The 24,521-nt window shown below is 39.0% G+C and overlaps 1 protein-coding gene across 22 annotated transcripts in view; it reads left to right on the top strand.

Moving 5' to 3' along the window:
- The window catches only part of KMT2C (lysine methyltransferase 2C), a 190,447-nt gene that overhangs the window by 28,144 nt on the left and 137,782 nt on the right, over positions 1-24,521 (top strand). For all 22 annotated transcript variants that reach the window (XR_009155148.1, XM_058183716.1, XM_058183715.1 and 19 more), the window contains one exon: positions 20,286-20,374. Coding sequence is in view for 19 of the 22 variants with exons in the window: in XM_058183716.1 (XP_058039699.1) it covers positions 20,286-20,374 (89 nt within the window). In the remaining 3 variants the exon portion in view is untranslated. Of the gene's footprint in view, positions 1-20,285; positions 20,375-24,521 lie in introns of those variants that run through there.

Below are 24,521 nucleotides of genomic sequence, written 5' to 3' on the forward strand. Positions count from 1 at the left end.
AAGGAAGGAAGGAAGGAAGGAAGGAAGGAGAGAGAAAGAAAGAGAGAAAGAAGAAAGAAAAAGGAAGGAAGGAAGGATGGAAAGAGAGAGAAGAGGAAGGAAGGACCACAAACCCTGGCACTAGATGTGGCTTCAGAAGACACTTTGAAACAGGACAGCAATCTAGGGCTGGAAGGGACCTTAGAGGCCATCTAGTCCAAACCCCTGCTCCAGGAGGAAATTTATGTCGTCTGGAATATTTTGGTGCCTCTAACAGAGAGGAAAATTGCCAGAAAGGAGAAGGAGTTTACTAGGACAAGGCTGCCATGCAGAGGAAGGCAGAGATAGTCCTTGACTTATGAGTAGAATTGTGAGTAGAATCAGTGCTTGGAACACTTTACCTGACTCTGTGGTCTCTTCCCATAATCCTAAAAGTTTTATCCAAAAACTTTCTACTATTGACCTCACCCCATTCCTAAGAGGACCATAAGGGGCGTGCATAAGCGCACAAATGTGCCTATCATTCCTGTCCTATTGTTTTTCTTTTCTTCTTTCTATATATATGCTTATACCTCCTTATATTTACCCATATATGTTTATATACTATATAATCTTTTGTATGATTCCTACATATATTGTTGTGACAAAATAAATAAATAAATAAATAAATAAATTGAGTCCAAAATTTTGGTTGCTAAGGAAGAGCGTTGTTAAGTGAATTTCACCACATTTTACTCAATCCATGATCTCTCCTGGCTCTAACAGTCATGTGCAAGTTAGGGAAGAACATCTGAAGGTGTGTGTAATGTTCTAAATGTAAAGAAGTTATAGTTAAATATGTGGCAGAAAGTGGACTCTGGGTGTGTTTTTCCAAATATAGTGAGGTTGAATGTGTATAGTTTTAGTAGAGGGGTGTGTGTATGTGTGTGTGTGTATACATTATATATAGTAGATAATGTATCTTTTTGTGTGCCTATATACACTCTATAGTATGTAATATGTATGTACATATATGGCATATATACATAGGATTAAATAGTATATTTTGGATGTTCAGTAGTAGTAAATAAATAGACAGGGAAATTGTATCTCATTGAGACCTTTGAGCCGAAGGGTCGCCAGGCATCTTAACCCTAACCTTTGACGTGAGTGACATCAAGTTGGCCACACCTTCCCAGTCACATGATCACCCAGCTACGCCCACCCAGTCACATGCCCACCAAGCCACGCCCACCCAGTCATATGACCAACAAACCACGCCCACCCAGTCACATGACCACCAAGCCACGCCCACCAAACAAGCCACACCCACATAACCGGTAGTAAAAAAAATTGGAACCCACCCCTGGTACACACACACACACACACACACACACACACACACACACACACACTCACTAATGTTAAAGGTTTGTAATCTTCTGGGGCTACATTACTAGTTGTCCAGGGCCATGGACTGGACATGCCTACTTTAAAGTATCTGTAAGCCATAATATATCTCAGACTGGAGAAAACTATTATTATATAAACATAATTGCTTTTCAATGCTACCAAGAGACCAGCCAAGTCTCTTGGGAGGGTAGAAGGAGAATGCTTAGAGTGTAAAACTCTTATGTGAGTTTGTATATATGCATGTAAAGCAGTTATGAAATCTAAATTTTTTTCTACCAGTTCTGTGGGTGTTGGCTTGGCGAGGGGGTCATGTGACTGGGTGGGTGTGGCTATGTAGTCATGTGACTGGGCGGGTCAAAAGACAGAAACTCACTTTAACAATGTCCTGCTGGAGCAGGGGTTGGACTGGATGACCTTCAGGTTCCTTCCAGCCCTGGATTGATGTGCTCTTTCAAGGTATCCTCTGAAGCTGTGTCTAGTGCCAGGTTTGTGGTTCTTCCTTCCTCTCCTTTTTCCCTCCCTCCCTCCCTCCCTCTCTTCCTTTCTCTTTCTTTCTCCCCTCCCCCTTCCTTCCTTCTTTTTTTCCTTTCCTTTCCTTTCCTTTCCTTTCCTTTCCTTTCCTTTCCTTTCCTTTCCTTTCTTTTCCTTTCCTTTTGCAGCACTCCCCCACCCCCTTTTTGGCCCATCAAGCCTCAAGGAGGCCTCCTGGGAGCAAAAATGGACCCTCAATAAGTAGTAAAAAAATGCTTTAAAAAGTAAAAAAAAAAAGTTTCAAGGAGCACACAGCATAGCTGATTGTTGGAACCAATTTCTTTCTTTTTTAAGCATTTTTTTTTACTACCTATTGCCTGAACGGGTAGTAAAAAAATGCTAAAACTGAGTTTAAAAAAAGTTCAGATGATCAGCTGTGCCATGCAATTGTCTGAACTTTTTTTTTTTACTTTTTAAAGAATTTTTTTCTACTCATTCAGGCGAACCGGTAGCATTTTCACTACTAGTTCAGAAGAACCACCCTGAACCGGTAGCATTTCACCCCCCGTGAAAAGGCTTTGCAGTGGTCGATCAGTGGTTGTGTTTAAGGTTTCATTCCTGTCTGTATGTAGTTTTTAAACTAGCTGATTAATTCTGAGAGACTTAAACTAAAGTAAGCTAGGTGTTGAATAATAGGATTTAAGTGTCTGAAGGGTGTAAACTCTGGTGTAAAGTCTAACAGTGACCTTTGTGCTAAATGTGTCTTCCAGTTAGGATAGTCAAATATATAAAATATATATTTGTGCTTGGTTCTTTCTGTGAAAATATTTTATATGCTTCTGCATTCATGTCAGAAGTACCTACCAAGGTGTTTTCAGGCTGAAGGATTAGCTGGTGACATCACTGTTGCCCAGGGGACACCCGAGGGGGCTCCTTTCATGTCCCAGTGTCGAATATTTGTAGATGATTAAATATACAATAATGTAGACAATATTGGTTACTTGGTCAAATAGTTTAACTGGGTGTACAACAGTTTCTTTTGAGTCTACATGTATCTTTAGTCATTTAAAGCAGAGAAAAAATGAGCATGAGGTAGGCTGGATGGAGAGAGCGTGAGGGTTAGTAAGCCACAGAAGATAATTTACAAATCTAAAGGTTCATACAAGACTGTATGTCAAAATGCAAATAAACCCATGTGTCTTTACACATCACTGTGTTTTTATATCCATGTGTTCTAGTTAATGATTATCCATTGCATTGGAATGTACTGTATATGGTAATATGGCCCAGGAAAGACTATATCTTCCACTATGAAGAAATTTCTCTCTTAAATCTATGTGTTATATTTATTTTTTCACAGTGTTAGTTTTTCCCCCAAATTCACTTCCTTTCAATTGTTTCTAACGAATACTTTTCCTGAATTTTACTTTGCTTTGTGATAGATGATTTTGCAGACCTCTTTTCTCTCATATTGACTAATACGATCTCATATTGATCAAAATACTTCTCTACATTGTATACCAGCCACCAGAAAAAATCCAGAATTTTAGAGCTCACGTTTTTGTGAAATGCTTAGTTTATCATGCTAGTGTTTTCTTGTTAGCTGTGCTTTTAAGGAATCTATTTCAGTGGTATTGTGGGATAGAAACTGTTGGATGAAGATAGAAATGTATAAAGATCCTGGACGCTTCTTTTTTAAACTGATTTGAAATGTGTTTTGTACTAGAAAATTTCTAAAGGCTAAGTAGGGATCTCCCCAATGGAAAATTCCATATTCTCCACTGTGTCGGGGAGAGAGTCCAATGGAATGGGTTTTCGCTCCTTGCTTCCTCTTGAGGCTGAGTCAATCATTTCCTGGCCACGCCCCCTTCGTCTGCCTATGTCCCAGTTTTGACTCAGCCTTCGAAGAGATTGGACGTATGAGCAAGGTGCTGGAGAGGAAAGAGAAAAGCATTCCATTTGACTTCGAACAGTAAGATCGGCTCCGGGATATTAGACGGCCATCGGAGGGCCAACACAGTGGCGGCTTCGGGTTTCATCTATCTAGGCCAGCCTGTTTTTTTTATTTTTTTTATTTGCATTTATATCCCTCCCTTCTCCGAAAACTCAGGGTGGCTTACACTATGTTAAGCAATAAGGTGTTAAGGTGTTAAGGTTAAGGTGCACCTGTTAAGGTGCAGCGACTCTATTCGCAGGAAACTCTGCGGCGGCTCCAATTCCGGAGCACCCGCGTGGCTGACTCCCCGGCTTAGCCTGACACAGCACCCAGCCCTCCCCCCCCCGCCCAGCAAGGACAGCAGTGGTGGTTCAGACCAATTTCGTCTGCAAGGGGGGGGGGTTCCTGACAGCAAGGAGCAGAGGCTTAAGGCTGACTTTCCGGCTTAGCCCGGTGTCGTGTCCCACTCCCCTTCCAACGACCGGGTCTAGGAAGTCCATATCAATGTGGCCACGAAGCCTCTGCAGCTTTGCCAAATTCCTTTCAGATTTCTCAGGGCAGGCAGGAATCCAAGTGGTGACTTCAGCAAACTAAATGAGACTTTGCTTGACTCAAAGTTGCTTGACTCAAGCAGGTCCTTTATATAGGCTGTGGGGTGTGGCTCCATGACTCAGCACTTATCCAGGCCTGCCCCTCCCTTCCTTCTGCTGACGTTGCCTCTCAGATCTCCGGAAGCGAGGATCCTCCCACTTTGAATTCCCTTCAGCTGTCTCTACTGTCGGCATCTGAGAAAGGGAGGGGTCAGAGGGAGCAGGTCCGGGTAATTGCATCACTTGGCTGACTTCCTGCTCTGACGGTTGCATCGAAGGAACACACACTCTATGAGTAAGCTGTCTTGGGCTTATCTGTTCATTCCTGACATCCTTTCCGGGCATGGGGCCAGGGCCGGGGGCTGGAGGCATGACAGGCCGTTCAGCTTCATTATCAGACTCAGAGTCTGATAACAAGTCCAGTTGGCGACGGGAGGGGCCCAGCTGAGGAGAAGAGGGAGGACAAGTCACAACACCCGGCATAGCAACTGCGCCGCTGTTCCAAATTGCAGGCAGGAGCTCAGAATATATGGAGCAGAGGGAAACAATTGCATCTGCAGGAGCAGAGGGGAGGTGATATGAAGAGCCCGAGGGGGAGAAAATGGCAGCCCACATGGAATCGGAATCACCAGAGATAAGCAGGGAGGATCAGGGGTCTCCTGAACCAACCCCCAAGTTGTCCCAAAAGTCTAAACTTGCCACCAGGGTAGCAAGACAGCAAGAGACAAAGGCTCCTCCTTCTCAAAGGAGTACAAAGGCCGAGGAAAGAGACGCCCGAAGGCATCACAAGGCCATTGGTAAAAGGATCGTGAGGGCCGAAAAGGAAGAGGAATAAAGAAAGGGCGGGTTTCCCCTGAGGAAGGAGGAATTTAAATTTCCTGTGTTTCACCTGGGCTGCTCCAAAACCAGCCAATGGTGGTGCAGCAACATATCCTTTGTCTTCAAGTAGTACCACTAGAGGGGGTCAAGAATCAATTCCAAGGGGAAACCTCTGTGGCAAGAAACAATGAGGTTTGTGCTGCTTCAAGTCTGTTGCAAAAGGCAAGCAGCGATGTTTTCCCTGCTGTAACTCTGTTGCAGGCAGAGGATCAAGGGGAACCTCATGCCAAGAGGGGGAGGTTGGCTCCAGAAGCCACATTTACTCCCAACAGGCGCAAGCTTCCCCCCACAAGGGTCAGAAATGATGATGCAAATGGAGAGAATGATTTCTGCTGCCATAGGGCATTCACTGCCAACTTACAACAGGGACAATGGACCCAACCAGCAGTCTTTGGTTCCTGGTGGCAACGAAAGAAGATTTTATAATGTGGCAACTGATTTTACTGAGGTCTTGCAACCACCATCCATTGATGTTCCAGTGGCAGAATTAATGTCTTCTACTATCCTGTCCAACGATCCTGAAGACGAATTGAAGGCAGAGTATAAAAAGACAGAGATGAAACATTACATAAAAATCCCAACTTGGCTATCCACAATGGAAGCGATGATCCACCCCAACAATTTAGAACTTGAATAAAATGTTAAAATATAAAGACCTATTAGATATCCATGGAAAGTTAAAAACAATATAGGACCTCCAAGAACAAGGGCTTCAAGTGGACTGGTGGGCTTATCTCCAATTACAAAACCGATATAAACAAGATATAAAAGATTATGGACAACAATTGTGGGGGCTCCCACCCTCTGGAATGAATTTCCCCCAGGACTCCGTCAACTTTCCGACCTTCGAACCTTTCGCCGCGAGCTTAAGACACATCTATTTATTTGTGCAGGACTGGACTAGAATTTTAATTTTAAATTTAGTTTTTAACGGGGTTTTATTATTATTTTAATTATAATTTAAATTCGGCCTTATTCAATAGGTTTTTTAATTAGTGTTTTATCTTGTATTTATATTTGTGTTTTTATTAGGCTGTAAACCGCCCTGAGTCCCTCGGGAGATAGGGCGGTATAAAAATGTGATTAAATAAATAAATAAATAAAATAAACAATTAGACAAAATTTTATTAGGACCAGATAAAAAAAATATCACTAAAATTTACAAATACCTTCTGGAAGTAGAACTGAAGGAAGAAGTAGTGAAAGGATCCATGATTGCATGGGGTCAAAATATTGGACACAACATAAATCTATCAGATTGGGAGAACATATGGAACAGAAACCATAAACTAACAAAATCAGCAGCATATAAAGAAAATGCATATAAAATGTTCTACAGGTGGCACTTACCCCCTTTGAGATTAGCGAACATGTACCCTAAAATGAGCCCCATATGTTGGAAATGTAAAAAGAAAGAGGGAACATACTACCATATGTGGTGGTCCTGCCCTGAGGCTCGAAAATATTGGCTTAAAATTAAAGATTGGCTACAGGAAATTACTAACGAACAATTAGATTTAGAACCAGAACTCTTCCTACTTGGGATCTTCAATATATATATATATGTGTGTGTGTGTGTGTGTGTGTGTGAAGAGCACAAAATATCTAGTACTACACATATTAACTGCTGCCAGGATGGCCTTCGCTCAATGCTGGAAATAGCTATGCATACCCGCAGAGAAACTTGTCATACAAAAGATCATTAATTGCACAGAAATGGACAAATTAACATTGAGTTTAAAAGATAAAGAGACATCGATACTTTACAATGTGTGGGAACAGTCGTATAACTGGATAGAACAGAGATAGATTAAAGATAGATAATCATTAAGTATAAGTAATGGATAATATAAGAATATAAACACGCATAATTTAATTTTTGTAAATAATGAACAAATTACAAGAAAAACACCACAAAATAGCTGCTTTTGAGTGATATAATTTTTTTATGTTTTTAATGTAATAAAAGTTTAATAAAGTGTATTAAAAAAAAGACAGAGATGGCACTCCGCAGGGTGCATCAAGCAGCCGCCTGGGTGGTCAACGCAGCAACAGCTGCATCATTTTTCAACAGAACATCACTCATATGGCTGCGGCAAATGCAGGAAAAGATTGTTACAGGTGATCCTCATTCTCAACAGGATTTCAATAAACTAATAGCAGTACTGGAGTTCTCATCGGATGTCGCCTTGAATCCAAGTACCCTTCCAAGGCCATAGCCTCCTAGTGACAGCTCGCCACTGGCAAGCGGATCTGAAATACAAATGGAACTAAGCTTCTGCTCCCTTCAAGGGTAGCAAGCTACTTGGAGAAGCTCTAGATCCCTTACTAGTGGAGACCAAGGACAGAGGGAAGATTTTATCTTCAGGTACAGGTGAGCAGACAAGCGTTACTCACCCTACTTCAGGAAGCAATCCTTTTGGCCACAGATACGGGATTCAACATCCCACTATCCCAAAGATCATATAACCAGAGACAGGACAGATACCAGGACAAGTCAGGTTTCAGAGACAGGAATGGATAGCAAGCCCAGGGCAAGTGGCCATTCACGGGTTCAGGCACCCATCCCTTCTGTCATAATAAGTATGGCAGGGCAGGACCCCCCATTGGTGGGCGACTGGGCCTCTTTGCCAACCAATGGGAACAACAACCATAGATGCCTGGGTTCACTCTATCCTACATACAGTGAACCTAGGCCGGGCCCTAAAATTTCTCTCCACACCCCTGAGTTTTTTCATAAGTTCTCCCGTATCAAGGGACAAAGCAAAAAGAAGTCATGGAGTCGGAAATTCAGCACCTGCTGGACATCCAGGCCATTGAGCTGGTTCCAAAGGAACAGCAAGGGCAGGGCTTCTATGATTCATAATAGCAAAAAACTCGGGGGGATGGAGGGCAATTCTTAATATAAAGTTATTGAACAAACATTTAGTGTACAAAAAATTCAAGATGCATTCTCTGCAGTCAATACTGGAGAGCATTCAGGAAGGTGATTCTCTGATGTCCATAGACCTGAAGGAGGCATATCTTCATGTGCCCATACTTTCATCACACTGGAAGTTCCTACGTTTTTACTATGCTGGTCAACATTACCAGTACAAGGCCCTTCCATTTGGTCTGTCATTCTCACCCAGAACCTTCACCAAGCTCCTGGCAATAGTAGCAGCGCACCTCAGATCAATCCCAGTACGTGTTCAGTGTTACATCTAATCCAATCATCGTCTTACCTCTGGGTGTCAGAGGACCTCAAGGTCACAATCCAGATCCTACAGGATTATGGGTTCTAGGTGAACTTTGAAAAAAGTCACATGATCCCTGCCAATCAGCTGCTGCACCTGGGGGCAGTGATAGTCACCAGGATGTGCAAAATCTCCCTGACCCAGGAATGTCAACTCAGCATAAATCCAAGGACCTCGGTCTGTGCCGCTAAACCTTCTGTCCCAACTCCTGGGCAAGATGATATCATGTATATCAATAGTCCCTTGGGCAGGTTTAAGTGCCAGGCCCTTAACAATGGTTCCTCCTGCCTTATCAGCAGTGAGGCAGGAGCAACTCCAGAACCAAGGTTCAGATTCTAATGAGGGTGCGAAGATCTCTACAGTGGTGGAGATCGCAAGCAGTAAAAAGGGGATCTGTGTTCAAGGAACCCACTCAGCTAATCATCACCATGGATGCCAGCCTTTTTGGCTGGGGGGCACACTGCCAGTCTCAGATAGCGCAGGGAAAGTGGTCACAATGAGATCTCAAGAACAAAATCAATTGGCTGGAACTCAGAGCAACACACCTAGCCCTGAAACAATTCCAGGAGATGGTCATAGGGAAACACATTCTCATACTGACGGATAATGTGACCACCAAGGCCCACATAAACCATCAAGGGGGGACTCACTCCAAAACACTCATGCAGGAGGCCGAACAGGTAGGACTATGGGCAGAGAAACATCTGCTCTCCATCAGAGCAGAACACATTTCAGGGGCAGCCAATGTACAGGCAGACTGGCTCAGCAGGGCCAGGATCAGTCGGTGGCGACTGCATCCAGACCTGTTCAGGGAGCTGGAGAGAAGGTGTGGGGAACCGATCCTGGACCTGTTTGCCTCCCCATCAAACACCCAACTAAACAGGTTTTATTTCAGATACCCAATGCCAGGGGCGGAGGGAGTCAATGCACTCCGCAGCCCTTGATCTCGGGGTTTACTTTATGCCTTCCCTCCAACTCCACTCATTCCGAGAATAATTAAGAAGATACTAGCAGAAGGAGCAGAAATTCTAATTCTAGCAGCCCACTGGCCCAGATGCCTGTGGTTCACAGAGCTGGTCAGTCTGTCAGTATCTCGCCCTGGAGGATACCACCGGACAGGATCTCCCTCAGCCAGTGAGCTTTAGTGAGAACAATTAGAAATAAAGAAACAATTAGAGAGCATTTCACCGAGGCAGCCTTCGTTGGCGCCATCAAAAAAAAAAAAAAGTACATATGGTTAGTGGGACTCAGAACCAGACTGCTACCCACCCTTAGGACTCTCTCCCTGACACAGTGGAGAAAGGGCGTTAGTCTTACCTGACATGCTCCTTCTCAGTGTAAGGGGAGAGAGTCCAACCCCACCCTGGCGGCCGTCAGGGCCTGAGTCCAGGATGGAACAGAGCCAGCACTGGAAATTGTCAAGTCAAGCACTATGCTTTCATCAAAACTGGGACATGCGCAGACACAGAGGGCATGGCCAGGAAATGATTGACTCAGCCTTAAGAGGAAGCAAGGAGAGAAAATCCTCTCTCCCCTTTCACTGAGAAGGAGCGTATCAGGTAGGACCAACTAAACATGTACTTGATTAACGTATTAGTTAGCCATACTCAGTACAGAGATATTATTTGGGAATAAGTAGGGTCTACACAGGTAGTCCTCGACATACAATAGTTTGTTTAGTGACTGTTTGAAATTACAGTGGCATTGAAAAAAGTGATTCACGAGTGTTTTTCACACTTATAACCATTGCAGCATCCCCATGGTCACGTGATAAAAATTCAGATGCTAAGCAATTGGCTTCTATTTATAACGGTTGCAAAGTCCCAGAGTCATGTGATTATCTTTTGCGACTTTTTGACAAGCAAAATCAATGTGGAAGCCAGATTCAGTTAATAGCTGTGTTACTAACTTAACAACTGCAGTGATTCCCTTAACAATTGTGACAAGAAGGGTCATAAAATGGGGCAAAACTCACTTAACAACTATCTCACTTAGCAACAGAAATTTTGGGCTCATTTGTGGTCATAAGTCGAGGACTACCTGTATAAACTGATTTGTATTTTAGAAATATTTTGGTAATGGTGAATGTCTTCAAGATAGTAAATGAAAAATCCTTTAGGAGAAAATAATTCTGAAGACTAGAGAGTATGTTGTATTAACTTGTATTGTTCTGTCACTAATATGTTATTTCAAATGGTAAAAGAAATAAAACCCGATGCAATCTTGCAGACCTTTTTTTAAAATAAGGTAACCATTTCAAATTGAAAATAAATTGAAACCCACCTGTATATAAAGATGCGACTGGAACATCGTTCAATATCTCATGTCAACAACTCTTCCAGTATATAATACTGTACTATAATAGTAAACTGAAGTGAGCAGGGGTAAATTTGAATGGACCTATTCTAAGTTTTTTTTCAGAGAGATCCAAAGATCTTTCACACTGGCACATAATTTTCATTTGGAGGAACCCTATGTTACACTAATCTAACATGTTACAATTTCTAGGTTAAATAGCCTATGAAGTGTAACTTTGAAAGATTCCAAAACTGTAATGGTTTTCAGACTACACATGTATATGTAATTATTTATTTATTTATTTATTTATTTATTTATTTATTTATTTATTTATTTATTTATTTATTTAATCAAATTTTTATACGCCCTTCTCCCGAAGGACTCAGGGCGGTTTACAGCCAGTTAAAAAGACAACAATATAAATACAGAATAAAATAATATTTAAAAAACTTATTCAATTTGGCCCAAATTAAAATATCTTTAAAACGATAAAACCCACTAAAATGAAAACCAAATAAAATCTAAAACCCTATGCCAGTCCTGCGTGGATGAATAAATATGTCTTCAGCTCGCGGTGGAAGGTTCGAAGGTCAGGAAGTTGGCGAAGTCCTGGGGGAAGTTCATTCCAAAGGGTGGGAGCCCCCAGAGAAGGCCCTTCCTCTGGGGGCCGCCAACCGACATTGTTTGGCGGACTGCACCCTAAGGAGTCCCTCTCTGTGAGAGCGCACGGGTCGGTGAGAGGTAGTCGATGGCAGTAGTTTTACATTAATTCATTAGTTTTTTTTAGTTTATATAAATGATTGTAATGAGTACTGTTACACAGTATAAATCAGCAGTAGAGTTCCCGGCATTATCAAGTTCATTTATGTTTACCAAAACAATTACTATCCTTTTTTGTTTGTTTGACCCACAGTTAATTCAAAATTTATTATAACTGAACCTATACCAAAGAACATGAATGGATTCTCCATATCCTTACTACAGCTAAAAGGCTGATTGCAAAATAAATGTATGGCCCCATTTACTCAATAGATTGAAGGGTTAATTACACATGCTGTTCATGAGTGGGTTGCTTATAGAGGTAGACTTTGTACGTATAACTATAATAAAATAAGGGATTCATTTTCACAAAACACAATAGGTTTGAATATTAGAGTATATTTGCATAAATTTTCATTAGATAATTCTATATAGGTTTGCAACTGTTTACCATAAGAACATATTATACTTTATATATTTTTTATTTTTCTGTTTTTTCACTTGTTTAGAGCACATTATATATTTTTCTTATGTATGTATTTATGTATTTTTTCATTTTTTCCCAGTTATTTTAAGAACAATAAATGTTACTTTAAAAAAAATTGAACTCAAACCATACTAAAAGGAATAAGTTAACATCCATGGAGTAGTTTTCAGAAGCTTTGTTAAAATCTTAGCTTGTGTTTAAAAAACCCCTGAAAAACAGTTCTTGAGGGGTAACTCTTCACTGTAATGTGTACTTCAGTTTGCTTTCAAGACTGTGTGAATTAGCTCTCGCTAATTATGTTTCCAGAAAGATAGAATTCTCATTTTAAAATCTGTAGTGGGGAAAAAAAAGGAAAACAGAGTTAAGTGAATGGTTTATAAATATGCCAATTGATTAGTGTATCCAGGTGTTGTTAACTAAATAGGTAACTCCTATTTACCCATGGAAAATATAGAAATTATAGATTTCTGTATATTGAATTTATAAATAAAAATGTAGATGTCCTTAATCAAATAATACCTTTCAGTGGAACCTAAATGAAAAGATGTTGAATTTATCTTGAAATGATACAAGGTTAAAAAATCTTTTTGAAAATTTGAATACCTGGTTACTATGTATGTGTAGTTATACACATTCCCCCAGGTTTACGCCAAATACCTGACCTTCGGACTTTTCGCCGCGAACTGAAGACACACCTTTTTATCCGCGCGGGGCTGGCTTAAATTGAATTTTAAATGTCAAATTTTATTAATTTTAAATGGGTTTTTTTAGTGTATGGTAAATTTTTAAATTGTCAGGCTAATTTAAATAAGTTTTTTAAATTGCATTTTAATTGTATTTTGTATTGTTTGTTTTATTCTGCCTGTACACCGCCCTGAGTCCTTCGGGAGAAGGGCGGTATAAAAATCAAATAAATAAATAAATAAATAAATAAATAAATATATAGTTTCAAAATAAGCCCTGAATGTGCAGATATTTGGACACTTTTTCAATCAAGTACTTTTTACAGTACCTCAAGGGTCAGAAATAATAACTTCCAAATGTTTCCTGTAATAAAGAGTTCCTTTTGGATGTTGCCACACACCCCCCCCCCACTACTTTTCTTACAGAACTCTTCTGGGTCTACATATTTTTGGGTTTCTCTATATGCATGTTGGGTGTCCTTCCATAGATAAAATTGATTAATATTCAAGTATGATGGCATGTAATTAATCGCTACTGTGTAGGCCACTTCAAGTCCTTTACGGTTGATTGGAGGTATGTTCTGGATCACTGTGTAGCTGAAATACAGTATCTTTAAAATGTATCTGTTTAATATGTAAAACCAAGTTTTAGAAGAGCTTCAAGCGTTGCTTAATTTTCTCCCTAAATATGTGTTTGACACAAACAGAACAAAACCAAACCAATGACATATCCCTGCTTGCCAAGGGATTGAATGTCGCTGTGTTAGTGAGTAGAAGTCGCTGTTTTGTGCCATTACAGGAAACCTGGCTTGATTTTATTTTTAAGGCTTCTGATTATGTCACCATCCATTAGTGTACCAGAGGTCCTAAATTATTAAAATTTCAAAGTCTTTAATTGTATAAATAACCTTATGCAGATAGTCCTCAACTTACAACAGTTCATTTAGTGACTGTTTGAAATTACAATGGCACTGAAAAAAGTGACATGACCATTTTTCACACTTATGACCATGGCAGCATCCCGATGGTCAGGTGATTTTATATTCAAATGCTTGACTAGTGACTCCCATTTATGATGGTTGCAAGTGTCCTGGGATCTTTTGCAACCTTATGACAAGCAAAGTCAAAGGGGAAACCAGATTCATTTAAGAACCATGTTACTAATTTAACAACTGTAGTGATTCACTTAACATATGTGACAAGAAAAGTCAGAAAATGGAACAAAACTCATTTTAACAAAGTTCTGACTTAGCAACCTAAATTTTGGGCTCAATTGTGGTCATAGGTCAAGGATCTTATTACATTATATTCCTGCAACCTTCAATGTCTTTTAAATTAAGGTAATCCCTCCGCTTCTTTATAGCTTCCAAATTTACTCCTTTGCAAAATTTAATATTATTGAAATCACTCTAAAGTAAGTTTATTGACACCCTAACAAGGATTCCAAAAATATTAAAAGTGCCATCCTATGTGGTAGAAGCAAGCATAGTTTCATAGGATGTTAGAGCACAATTTCTTCCTTTTATCTTCTAGCTAAAATTAATTCTACTTCCCATAGGTTTGGCCCCTTTAGTATTTAGAAATCATTTTTTAAACTAGTATGGCTTTAAAAAGCCATAATAAAACCAATTGCTTGGCTTCTCTATTGAAAGTCTGGCTTTGCTAGGCTTCGATAATGCTAGAACTTCCCTTAAGCAGTGAATTAGGTATGTTGATCTCCAAACAAGCAGAGATAAGTGGTCACTCCCCAATATTTATCATTTGCTTCCAAAAGAATTCATTTCAGCTTCTTATTAACTAACTAACAATTTTGAAATTTTGTAATAACCTTCACTAAATCCAGGTTGGATACTTTTCCCTAGGAGTTTTTTTGGGGGGACTATTTAGGAGTACTGCTATATATTTTTGATGATTTAATAGAAACTCCAAGACGTGCTGTTACACTCTTATTATATATAAAAGGATTCTAGACAATTAAGTAGTCTTGTCTTGAAATTTCAAGGTAGGGAGCATGATTTCTCTTTAATTTTATTTATTTTGGACAGTGACTCAAAAATAACCCCTCAAATTGCCCAGTTTTGGACTACAGTTTTCATTATATGTGGCCCCATTGCTTAAGTTTAGAACTTCTTATAATAGCATTTTAAATGTATTTTAGTATTGTTATTTTTAATTAGTTTAGATTCTATTACTCTAATATAGAATAATGTCATACTTCTTCAATATTTTGTTTGTATCTGGCAATTATGGCTGTAATAAATTTGCTTTGCTTTGATATAAATAGTTTTAATAATCTGCTCCTTGATTCCAATATTTAAGTTCTGGCTGAGTTTTTCCCTTTCAGAATTGCAATTCAGGTTACAGCAGGAGTGATATTTACTGTTAACTGAAGGATGTGTTGTAATTTCTATTTATTTACATTCTGTATCAATTGGTTCTTATGCTGTCAAGATGATTTAAATGACAAGCAAAAAGAACGTTAGGAGTTTGCAATTAATAGGTAATGGATTAAATCTGGTCTCCTCCAAGGTCTTTACTATAATCACATTTTTTTCCTGTTTATTAATCCTTCTCTTTTTCATTCATTCTTTAAATGTATACGGTCACCCATCTCACAGAAAGTGACTCTGGGTGGTGTACAATAATTAAATATATTATAAAGTCACTAAAAACACTTAAATAAACCTAAATAAAAACATTTACATGAGAATGAAACCAGAATGTTATACATGGTGCAACCAATTTGTGAGTTTCCTGCTGCCAAACCTGATGACAAAAAACATTTTGAGAGCTTAACTGGAAGTCAAAACCAGCAAGCTTGATGTGCACCTCAAAGCAAACTGGTAACCAGTGAAACTAACAGAGCAGAGGTGTGACACGCGACCTCCTGGGGCCCCCATAGTTGCCCGTAAGTAAAAGACTACCTGTAGTCCATTCAAAAGGCAGGGTCTAAATAACTGTAAATTACTTCTTAATAATTTATTTCATTTTCAATAATATGGATCTAAATTGGTTTTTTAAAATAAAAATAGCTTTTATTAAAAACATGAAAGCAACTTCTAAAAAATCCTACATATTTCATATGGTCTGAAACCAGGAAGCGGAAAGGAGAAATAGAAAAGTCATTATATGTACAAAATGCAAGTTCTCTAAAGAAGGGGGATAGAAAACCAAAGTCCACCTGAGTGCAACAGATATCTTTTTCTCGTCAATAGCTTTTTTCTAGAACAAATGGCAAAAATGGGAGTCTGAGGCAGAGGAACATCAGAACTAATAAACTGGAATGTATCAGATGAGAGTTTTCAAGTAGCTTGCTCTTATTTTGAATAGGTTACTTAGGCTGATGGTCAAAGCCCAAGATTAAAATAAAATTTATTGGTTCTCTTGTTACTAGGCAACATTGTAAATTGTGACTTGGTTCAAATGCCTAGGAAAAAGAAATAAGAAACTGAAATAAAATAAGCCCCAATTTCTTTTGACTATTTAACAAGAAGTTTTTGAGATGAAGCTAGCATTTTGTTTAAAAAAAAAAGAATCTCTCTAGATTGTCTACTGTTGTTTACTGCAGTTTAACAAAAATTGGTCAGCAGCAGTACTTGGGAATAAGGACTTTATTCCATATGGAAATAGGATACAGTATAGGTATTGGAGAATCTTCTTGTGTTTAAAATTGTAAAAGGACTGTATAATTATAGAACATCTCACAGGGGTTCTGAAAAATCCTTTGTGAATAAGCAGCTATACGCCATAATATAACAATTCTTCAGGGGATCGGGAAATTTTTTCATTAGATATAAATGTACTCTCAGACACTAAAAGTGAGGGAAAGTCAATTGAACTGTTTTCATGTAGTGCTTATTAAAAGAAGTGGATGTAGTATTAAAATATGATCAGGAGCTACTTTAAAATTCTTGTAGCTACCATTTAGTGGATTAAAAAAGATAAAAAATACAGTACTTTAGTATTTAATGCAAATATTAAATATAAATAGGTAAATCTTTATTTCTATTAAGTCTATTTTATACTTGAAACATTGATTTCAGAAAAGTTCTCAGAGCTTAACTCAAGGATATGTCAATGGAATCAGACGTTGAAAGTAGAGTGGATCCACTACCAGCTATGTATAAAAGCTGTATTGGACATAAAGGGATTTCACATTTATTATGTGGGTGGAATGATGTCCGTTGGTTTGATTATGTCCCTTTCAAGCTGCTGTGATAATTACCTGCTTGTTACCAGAAGTGGTGAACCCATTTTCAGTACTTGTTTGCTTTTGCTGTCATGCCCTAATTGCTACATAATTTTGCCCCTGCCAATTATAACCATTATGTAAAATTTTACAGTGAGGAAGTAGAAAAATCGGGAGTGGGGGATCAGTGTGGTCTTCATAATTTTGACTGAATATTTTCAGTTACATATCTTGATCTATTATCTCTGACATACAGGACCTGATTGTAACTTTTGGACAGTATCTTCTTCCTTCCTTCTCATATGCATACAATTTTCTTTACTTTTCTCTGAATCAAGATTGACTGTTAAGTTTACAAGAAGAATTAAGTTCAGTCTATTGATTTGATTCTTAAAAGAGCAATATTTTCCTGGATTTGAATAATGTTCACAGCAATAATAGCCTAATATTCTCTCATGATTTCATTATATTTCATGATTGCAAAAAACTTGTCATTGATCTGGAACTACCTACTGGTATTGCACAAGTTTCTCTACTGCTTAAAAGAAGAAAAATATATTTACATTGGATCCTGTGTTCAGAGCATGAAGCATTACAAGCATCACATCTACCTTAGTAAATTGTACTGAACACAGTGGATCTTACTTCAAAGTCCTCAAGGCTCTTTTATAAGAGTTTCTGCATAACAATCTTTTCAAAAACAAACAAATGTTAACTGCAGATTATGTAATAAAGAATTTTCTCTGAACAAAACTACCAAGATAGAGGAGAAAAAATTACATATAAAAGGTCACATCAGAACCATAAAGCATGTGCAAATAGACCGTGATAGTTTAATTTTGTTCTAGATAAATTGATAGAAGCATTATGAAACTTATTTTAATATGCTAGTATAAAACTCTGCAATATCCATATACTGTACTGCTTAAGCCTTAAATATTTGTGTTATTTTCTCCCCAAATAGCATTTTACATGTCATGTAGATTTAGTATTATGGATTCTTAGAAGAGACTGAAAACCAAACAGTCACTTTAATAGCATAATTTTCTAAATCTAAAAGCCTATAGAGTTAGAGAAATCTAAAACTCTTATCCATTTATAATTTTAATGCAACAAAAGGGAAACTTCATTAAATATTTTCCTAGAGAAATAAAACTAATGAAACTTTATTTAAAATTAAAAGCAGATTAAATTCAAATTAGGTTTTTTTCGTTCCTATCCTTATGTTTATGTGTGTGTGTGTGTGTGTGTGTGTGTGTGTGTGTGTGTGTGTGTGTTTGTGTTTGTGTTTGTTTTCTTAGGTTTTCCTGGGTGTTTGTATGTAGGTCTTTGGCTATTCGGATTTTCTCCCATGTAAAATTGGAAGTGTCGTGGCAACATTTTGACAAAGTCTCATTCATCATCTTCAGGCTGGTGTTTACAGCTTCGTGCTTCTAGGAGCAATGTGTGATCACAGCTGTTTCTTCCTTTTAACTGCTAGTGGGGGTTTGAACTGATTGGTTGGGAGCTTGGCTGTGTTCTGATTGGGTGGAGTCTCATTCGTAATCTTCAGGCTTCAGCTTCGTGCTTCTGGGAGCAATGAGACTTCGTCGAAACGTTGCCAAGACACTTCCAATTTTACACGGGAGAAAACCCGAACAACCAAAGACCTACATATATATATATATATATATATATATGCAGGTTTTGGTATGTTCAGGTTTTTTCCCGTGTAAGGTTGAAAGTATTTAATACTTTCAACCTTATACGGGAAAAAACCCGAACATACCAAAACCTGCATCATACATATACCTGTGAAAACCTACTAATATATATATATGTGTGTGTGTGTGTGTGTGTGTGTGTGTGTGTGTATTTATACATATATGTCCTGTATGTTTCCTGTATGATACTGCAGTCATATCAGGAGCACCAAAGTGCTTCTGGGTTGAAAGAGTTAGCTGATGACATCATTATGGCCCGAGGGGTGCCCAGTTGAGGGTTCCTTTCAAGTCTCCTTAAGCTGCCCACCGAAGTGGTATGCATCTATCTACTTGCGTGCTTTCAAATTGCTGGTTAAACAAGAGCTGGAGCAAGTGACAGGAGCTTACCCCCTTGCATGGCAAGAACCATGTCTTGAACGCAAGCCTGCCAGCCCAGCATCCCATCAGCCCAGCATCCCAAACACATGAGCCACTGCGCTCCACTAACAATACATGATACAAATTATAAAGAAAAAGTTGTGAAATTTAAAAAGAAGGGAACTATAGTGGGAAATGAGCATTTGTATTTTGATATTAAGATGATACTAATTCATTAAAATATTTTTTGCCATGTTTACTGGACCTCTCAATGAATATTTTTAAAAGGTTGGCTGTTAAATTCATTATGTCAAAGGAACTTACTTGGCTTAAATAATAGAATGCATATCTGTGTGTCTTTTCTGTATTTGCGCTTTTGATTTTGATGTTTCCCCACCATTTTTCTTACAGTCTCCAATCATTTTTATTTTATTTATTAATCAAATTTATATACAGAAGCTGCACATCTCTGAGAAGTGACTGGGTGTTGTGCTATTGCTGGATTAAATTTGGTATTGTTAATAATTGACCCAAAGATTTTATATTCTATTCATCAAATAAAATTATTGCAATCTTAATTTGAAGTTTAAAATATGGCCAAGATCCAAAGATCAATGCTTAGTTTAGAATAGATCACAGTTTTGTTTGGAATGAGAAATCTGTTAAAAAGATTTACTCATTACTATTTAAAGGAGGGGATCCCCCTTTAGGATCCAGATTCCTTTAGTAAAGTACAGGTAGCCTTCATTTACAACTGTTCATTTAGTGACTGACTCTGCATAGCTACAATGGCGCAGAAAAAAGTGACTTGGGACTGTTTTTCAGACTTATGACCATTGCAGCTATCTCCATGGTCATGTGATAAAAATTCAGAGACTTGGCAAGTGACTCATATTTATGACGGTTAAAATGTCCCGGGGTCATCTTTTGCGACCTTCTAACAAGCAAAGTCAATGGGGAAGCAACTGTAACAACCATATTACTAACATAACAACTGCATTGATTCGCTTAACAACTATGGCAAGAAAATTGCAAAATGGGCAAAATCCATTTGACAATTGTCTCACTGAGCAACAGAAATTTTAGGCGCAGTTATGGTTGTATGTTGAGAATGACCTGTAGTTTATTTGCCTCTGATGTTACATTAGGAGCAGATAGAAAATGCACATCTTGATATTTCTCTGTCACCTTTCACCCATTAGTACTGTAAGATTTAAGGTTTCATGTTTAAGAAAATTCAGTACTTTAACGAGCAAAATAATTTCCTTGGTAATTTGGTGCTTTTTTTCCTAATGTTATACTTTGTGTTTTTCTTTCCTCTCATAGGCCTCGAAATAGAGGAAAACCTACGGTGGAGGATGAAGACAGCATGGATGGATTGGAGGCAACAGAAACGGAAAACACTGTGGAAGTTGGTAAGGCAAATACTCTAGGACAGATATAGATAGATTTAGCAAGTGTCTAAACTGAATTTATACATTGGCATAGAGTAAAATGATAGTAGGATCATAGCATTTTAGTTTTAGTTCCAAAAGGGAACTTCAGAGTATGCTGGGCCAAAAACATTACATCTGTCCGCCATTCTTAAAGCAGCCATGAGATAGCATGGTAACTGCACTTCGAAGTACCATTTTGGAATTGAATCCCAACTGGAATTGGGAGTGCTTATAAGTGCTGCCAATCCTATTAAACAACTTTGGTTCAATGTGTAGTATGGGAACCTAGCAATTTTATTCCAAACATGGTTTTTCCAAAAAGCAACTAGATTTTTTCTTGGTTTTTTCCTTCGAAAACCTTTCACTTCTCATCTGAGAAGCTTCTGCAGTTCAAACTGACTGGTGGGGAATGAAATGGTTTATATTCTCTGCAGTCATCCGGTTGTTATCATTCTGAGAATCGTTGAGACCACGTGAGGGTTTATCTGTAACTTCAGAGTCATCTGAATCCAAGTGTAAACTGGTGTGGAACCTTCTTAGGACTGCTGATAGGCAGGGTTGGGATTAAAAAATTTCAGCAACCAGTTTGCTGTCTGGTTGCTGGGTGGGCATGGCCATGGGGGCGTGCCCTACTTGGCTTCCTGCACCATGGAGGGGGGGGCTTTTTCACCCTCCCTGGGCTCCGGAGGCTTTCCTCGAGCTTCCAGGAGGGCGAAACGGCCTCCCCTGGGGACCGGAGGCCAGAAATGGGCCTGTTTCTGGATTTCCAATATTTCTGGTAGGCCCATTTTTTGCCCTCCCCAGGCTCCAGAGATCCTAGAGCCTTCAAGGGGCGAAAACAGCCTCCCCTGGGCTCTGGGGGCCCTCTGGAGGCCAGAAATGGGCCCGTTTTTGGTACTTCCAGTAGGCCCATTTTTTGCCCTCCACAGGGTCCAGAGGCTGGAAACAGGCCTGTTTCTGGACTTCCAGTAGGCCTGTTTTTCACCCTCTCAGAGCCTCCGCGTGTGCCCTGCACTTACCTGGCATTCAAAACAGTTTATTTGGAGGCTCCTGGGAGGGGTGAGGTGGGCGGGGTCAGTCAGTCCTTGGAACAACCAGTTCGGCAAATCAGATTAAAATTAACATCCGGTTCTCCCAAACTGGTCTGTACCAGCTGAATCCCACCCCTAGGTGTCGTATAGGTGGTGTCGTATCTTCCCCCTCTATTGAGGGAGGGCTGTTCAATTTTAACATAACATGTCGACTCCTCTTTCAAACCAGTCCTCCTCTCTATCCAGAATGCAAACTTTGCTTTCTTCAAAAGAGTAACACTTGTCTTTCAAATGCAGATGGATTCCTGAATCCTGTCCTGATGAGTTTGTTCTCTTATGTTGCGCCATGCATTCGTGACTCTTTTTGTTGTATGAATTAGGACACGATGTCAAACAATAATTCATTTATTTTACTATAGGCAATCCTCAAGATATGACCTTAATGGTGTCTGCTATTACGGTCACATGTCACAACAGCTGTTAAGCGAAACAGCCTCACTTAATGACCCCACTCCTTGCTTTCTTTGATACAAACATAAAATGAATGAGAGAATCGTTCAATAGAATTTAGGGTACCTTGGGGGTAGGCCCGGAATGTCTGCCCAGGCCTCCCAGGACTATCCCCACCACCTGAGGCATCCTGCGCTCCACTTCTTGACAGGGTCGCTACAGTCCAACTTTCTTCCCATCCAGCAGGTAAGAGAAGATCAGATCAGTTGGAATTTGCAAACTCTGGCTCCCTTGACCTTACCTCGCTTGCTGGGTGAGAAGGAAACGGAGGCTTGCAAGTGCCAGCTAACTCATGCCTGCTACAGCTGCCTGATCTCCAGTGGGTAAATAAGTAACTGCAGGGACCCAGCAGGATTGAACATCCTTGTAAAAGCAAATGACTGTCATCATAACTTTGAAATGGGGTTGCAAGTAGTTTTTGGGGAATCTGATGTAACTTTGAATGGTCTGCTCAGCAGCCTGTCCTTAGTCAAGGACTATCTGCATTGAATGTTTTATAAAAACACTCATTTATATTGAGTTGCAAACCAATACAAATACAAAACCCTGCCTTTGTGCCCTTGATCTCAAACAAGTAATGCCTGCATTCTTTATTTATGATGTTCCTTCAGTGGCTCACTCTGATATATTTGCAAGACACTTCAAACATAGCATTTACTTATTTCTGATATGACCTGGACTTCACTTTAATGTGCTTCCATTATGGCCTTTCGCTTATGGATATTTTCCTTGGACAGTATTAATCAACCACCATTTATCAACCATATCTAGAATAATATCTATCTGGTGTCAGTTTCTTCTAAATTGAGAAGAAAAAAACAGGCCAGACCCTCTTCTGAAATAGCAATTAAGCTGCTTTTGGTAAAAGCTGACCATTATCAGCTAAAGACTAGCATCAAACAACATTTTGTCTGTTCATAATTTATAAAAAATTGTTACAAACAAAGCTCAAAGTATTCTTAAGTTAAGTTTATTTTTAGATTTATTTTGATTGGGGAAAAGATGAATTTTACAAAGTAATGGAAGGCAAGAAGTACAATCCTGTTTATAGTTCTCTTTATAATATTAAGTTGGAGTTACATTGTAATAAATTCCTGTGTTTTTGCTCTTATTTGGATGGTTGATTCCCAAAAGGGATGCTTTGGGATTATTGTTCTGCTCTGTAGCAATTAAGGTATGTTCAAAACAGTTCTGTTTTAACTTCCATATTATTTAGTATATATCTGAAATTGTATGAAATTTACCCAGGAATGAGGAACAGGGAATCACAACAAATAGGAGATACCCCAGTTTCCCCCATGCATTTTGGAACACTTGAGCATTTTGAAACTCTGTGCTGGATTTCCGACATAGAATGAGCTGGAACCTAATCCAAAGAAGATAGAAATGTTACCTAGGGTATGGTTTATCTGCCCAGTTTTCGTGATTTTCACAGTTGTGGTGAACAATGGCTTTGGATGAGATTTGGTTCAAGAACCAGGCTGATAATTTTGGTATGCTATAGGAGCCAGGAAGCTTAGATTTTTATGAATGCCTTTTATCAGCTATGATTTATGAACAAAATAGGCCTCTTCCATGGCTTTGTGTTAGTTACCCAATACTTTGGTTGCCCTAGGTACATTGTTGCATTGAATTATTAGGCCTCGCAAAACAAACTTAAACTAATGGAGTGCGTTTATTAACGGGCATTGGTAGATATTATCACATTATGACAATTCTGTCAACCGCAGTGCCTGCTAACTTGCCCTGTGTGCCAGCTCTGAAGTTTTGTTACTTATTCTGTTCTGAGGTTACATAAGATAAATCAAGATAAATCAGTCAAGTGAAGCTGGCAGGGTCAGGGGAGATGTCCTTTGCCAGACAGGGCTGCAAGAAACAGGATCTTGCTGATTAAATTCCTTCTTGTTAGGCAGCCAGTTAGGATGATGGATAAAATGTTGTAGTGCGTTGCCTAAGCACTGCTGGAATGCTAGCAGCAGCCTGATCATCTGCATTTATTTTCAATTTTGTTTAGCAATTATTATTTTTTAGCCTTTTAGTGCATAAATTACAGTTTTCCATGCATGGCATCCTGGGTGATCACTTGGGTCAGTCAAGAGAATGTGAGTTTTGGTATCTTGAGGAGCTCAGCACTTTTCTACAGTTACAACTTTTGCATTATTTTGTTTTTTGGTGCTTTTGAGTCAGCGTTGACTTCTGGTGACACAAGTCCCTGCAGTTTTCTTGGCAAGATTCTAGAAATGTTTAACATTGCCTTAGACTGACCCAAGGTCATCGAACTGGCTTCATACCTAAAGTGGAACTAGAACTCACACTCTCCTGGTTTCTAGGCCGGTGTCTTAAGCACTACACCAAACTGACTCTTATAGTTACAAGGTGGAAAAGAGGTATTTTCAGATCTGGATAGATAGAAGAACATGTTAATAATAAGGGGCCTCTTACTTGTATAGCAAAAGAAATCAGCTTTGGTGGAAAAAAATTGCAAAATAAACATTATTTTTCCAGGGAACTAAGGATATATTCCCAGTGGTCCAGTGGAAATAGCATGTTTAAATACCCTAAGGTAGTTTTTCATATGTCTGGCT

Source organism: Ahaetulla prasina, chromosome 4 (assembly GCF_028640845.1).
Source record: "Ahaetulla prasina isolate Xishuangbanna chromosome 4, ASM2864084v1, whole genome shotgun sequence".
NCBI lineage: Eukaryota > Metazoa > Chordata > Lepidosauria > Squamata > Colubridae > Ahaetulla > Ahaetulla prasina.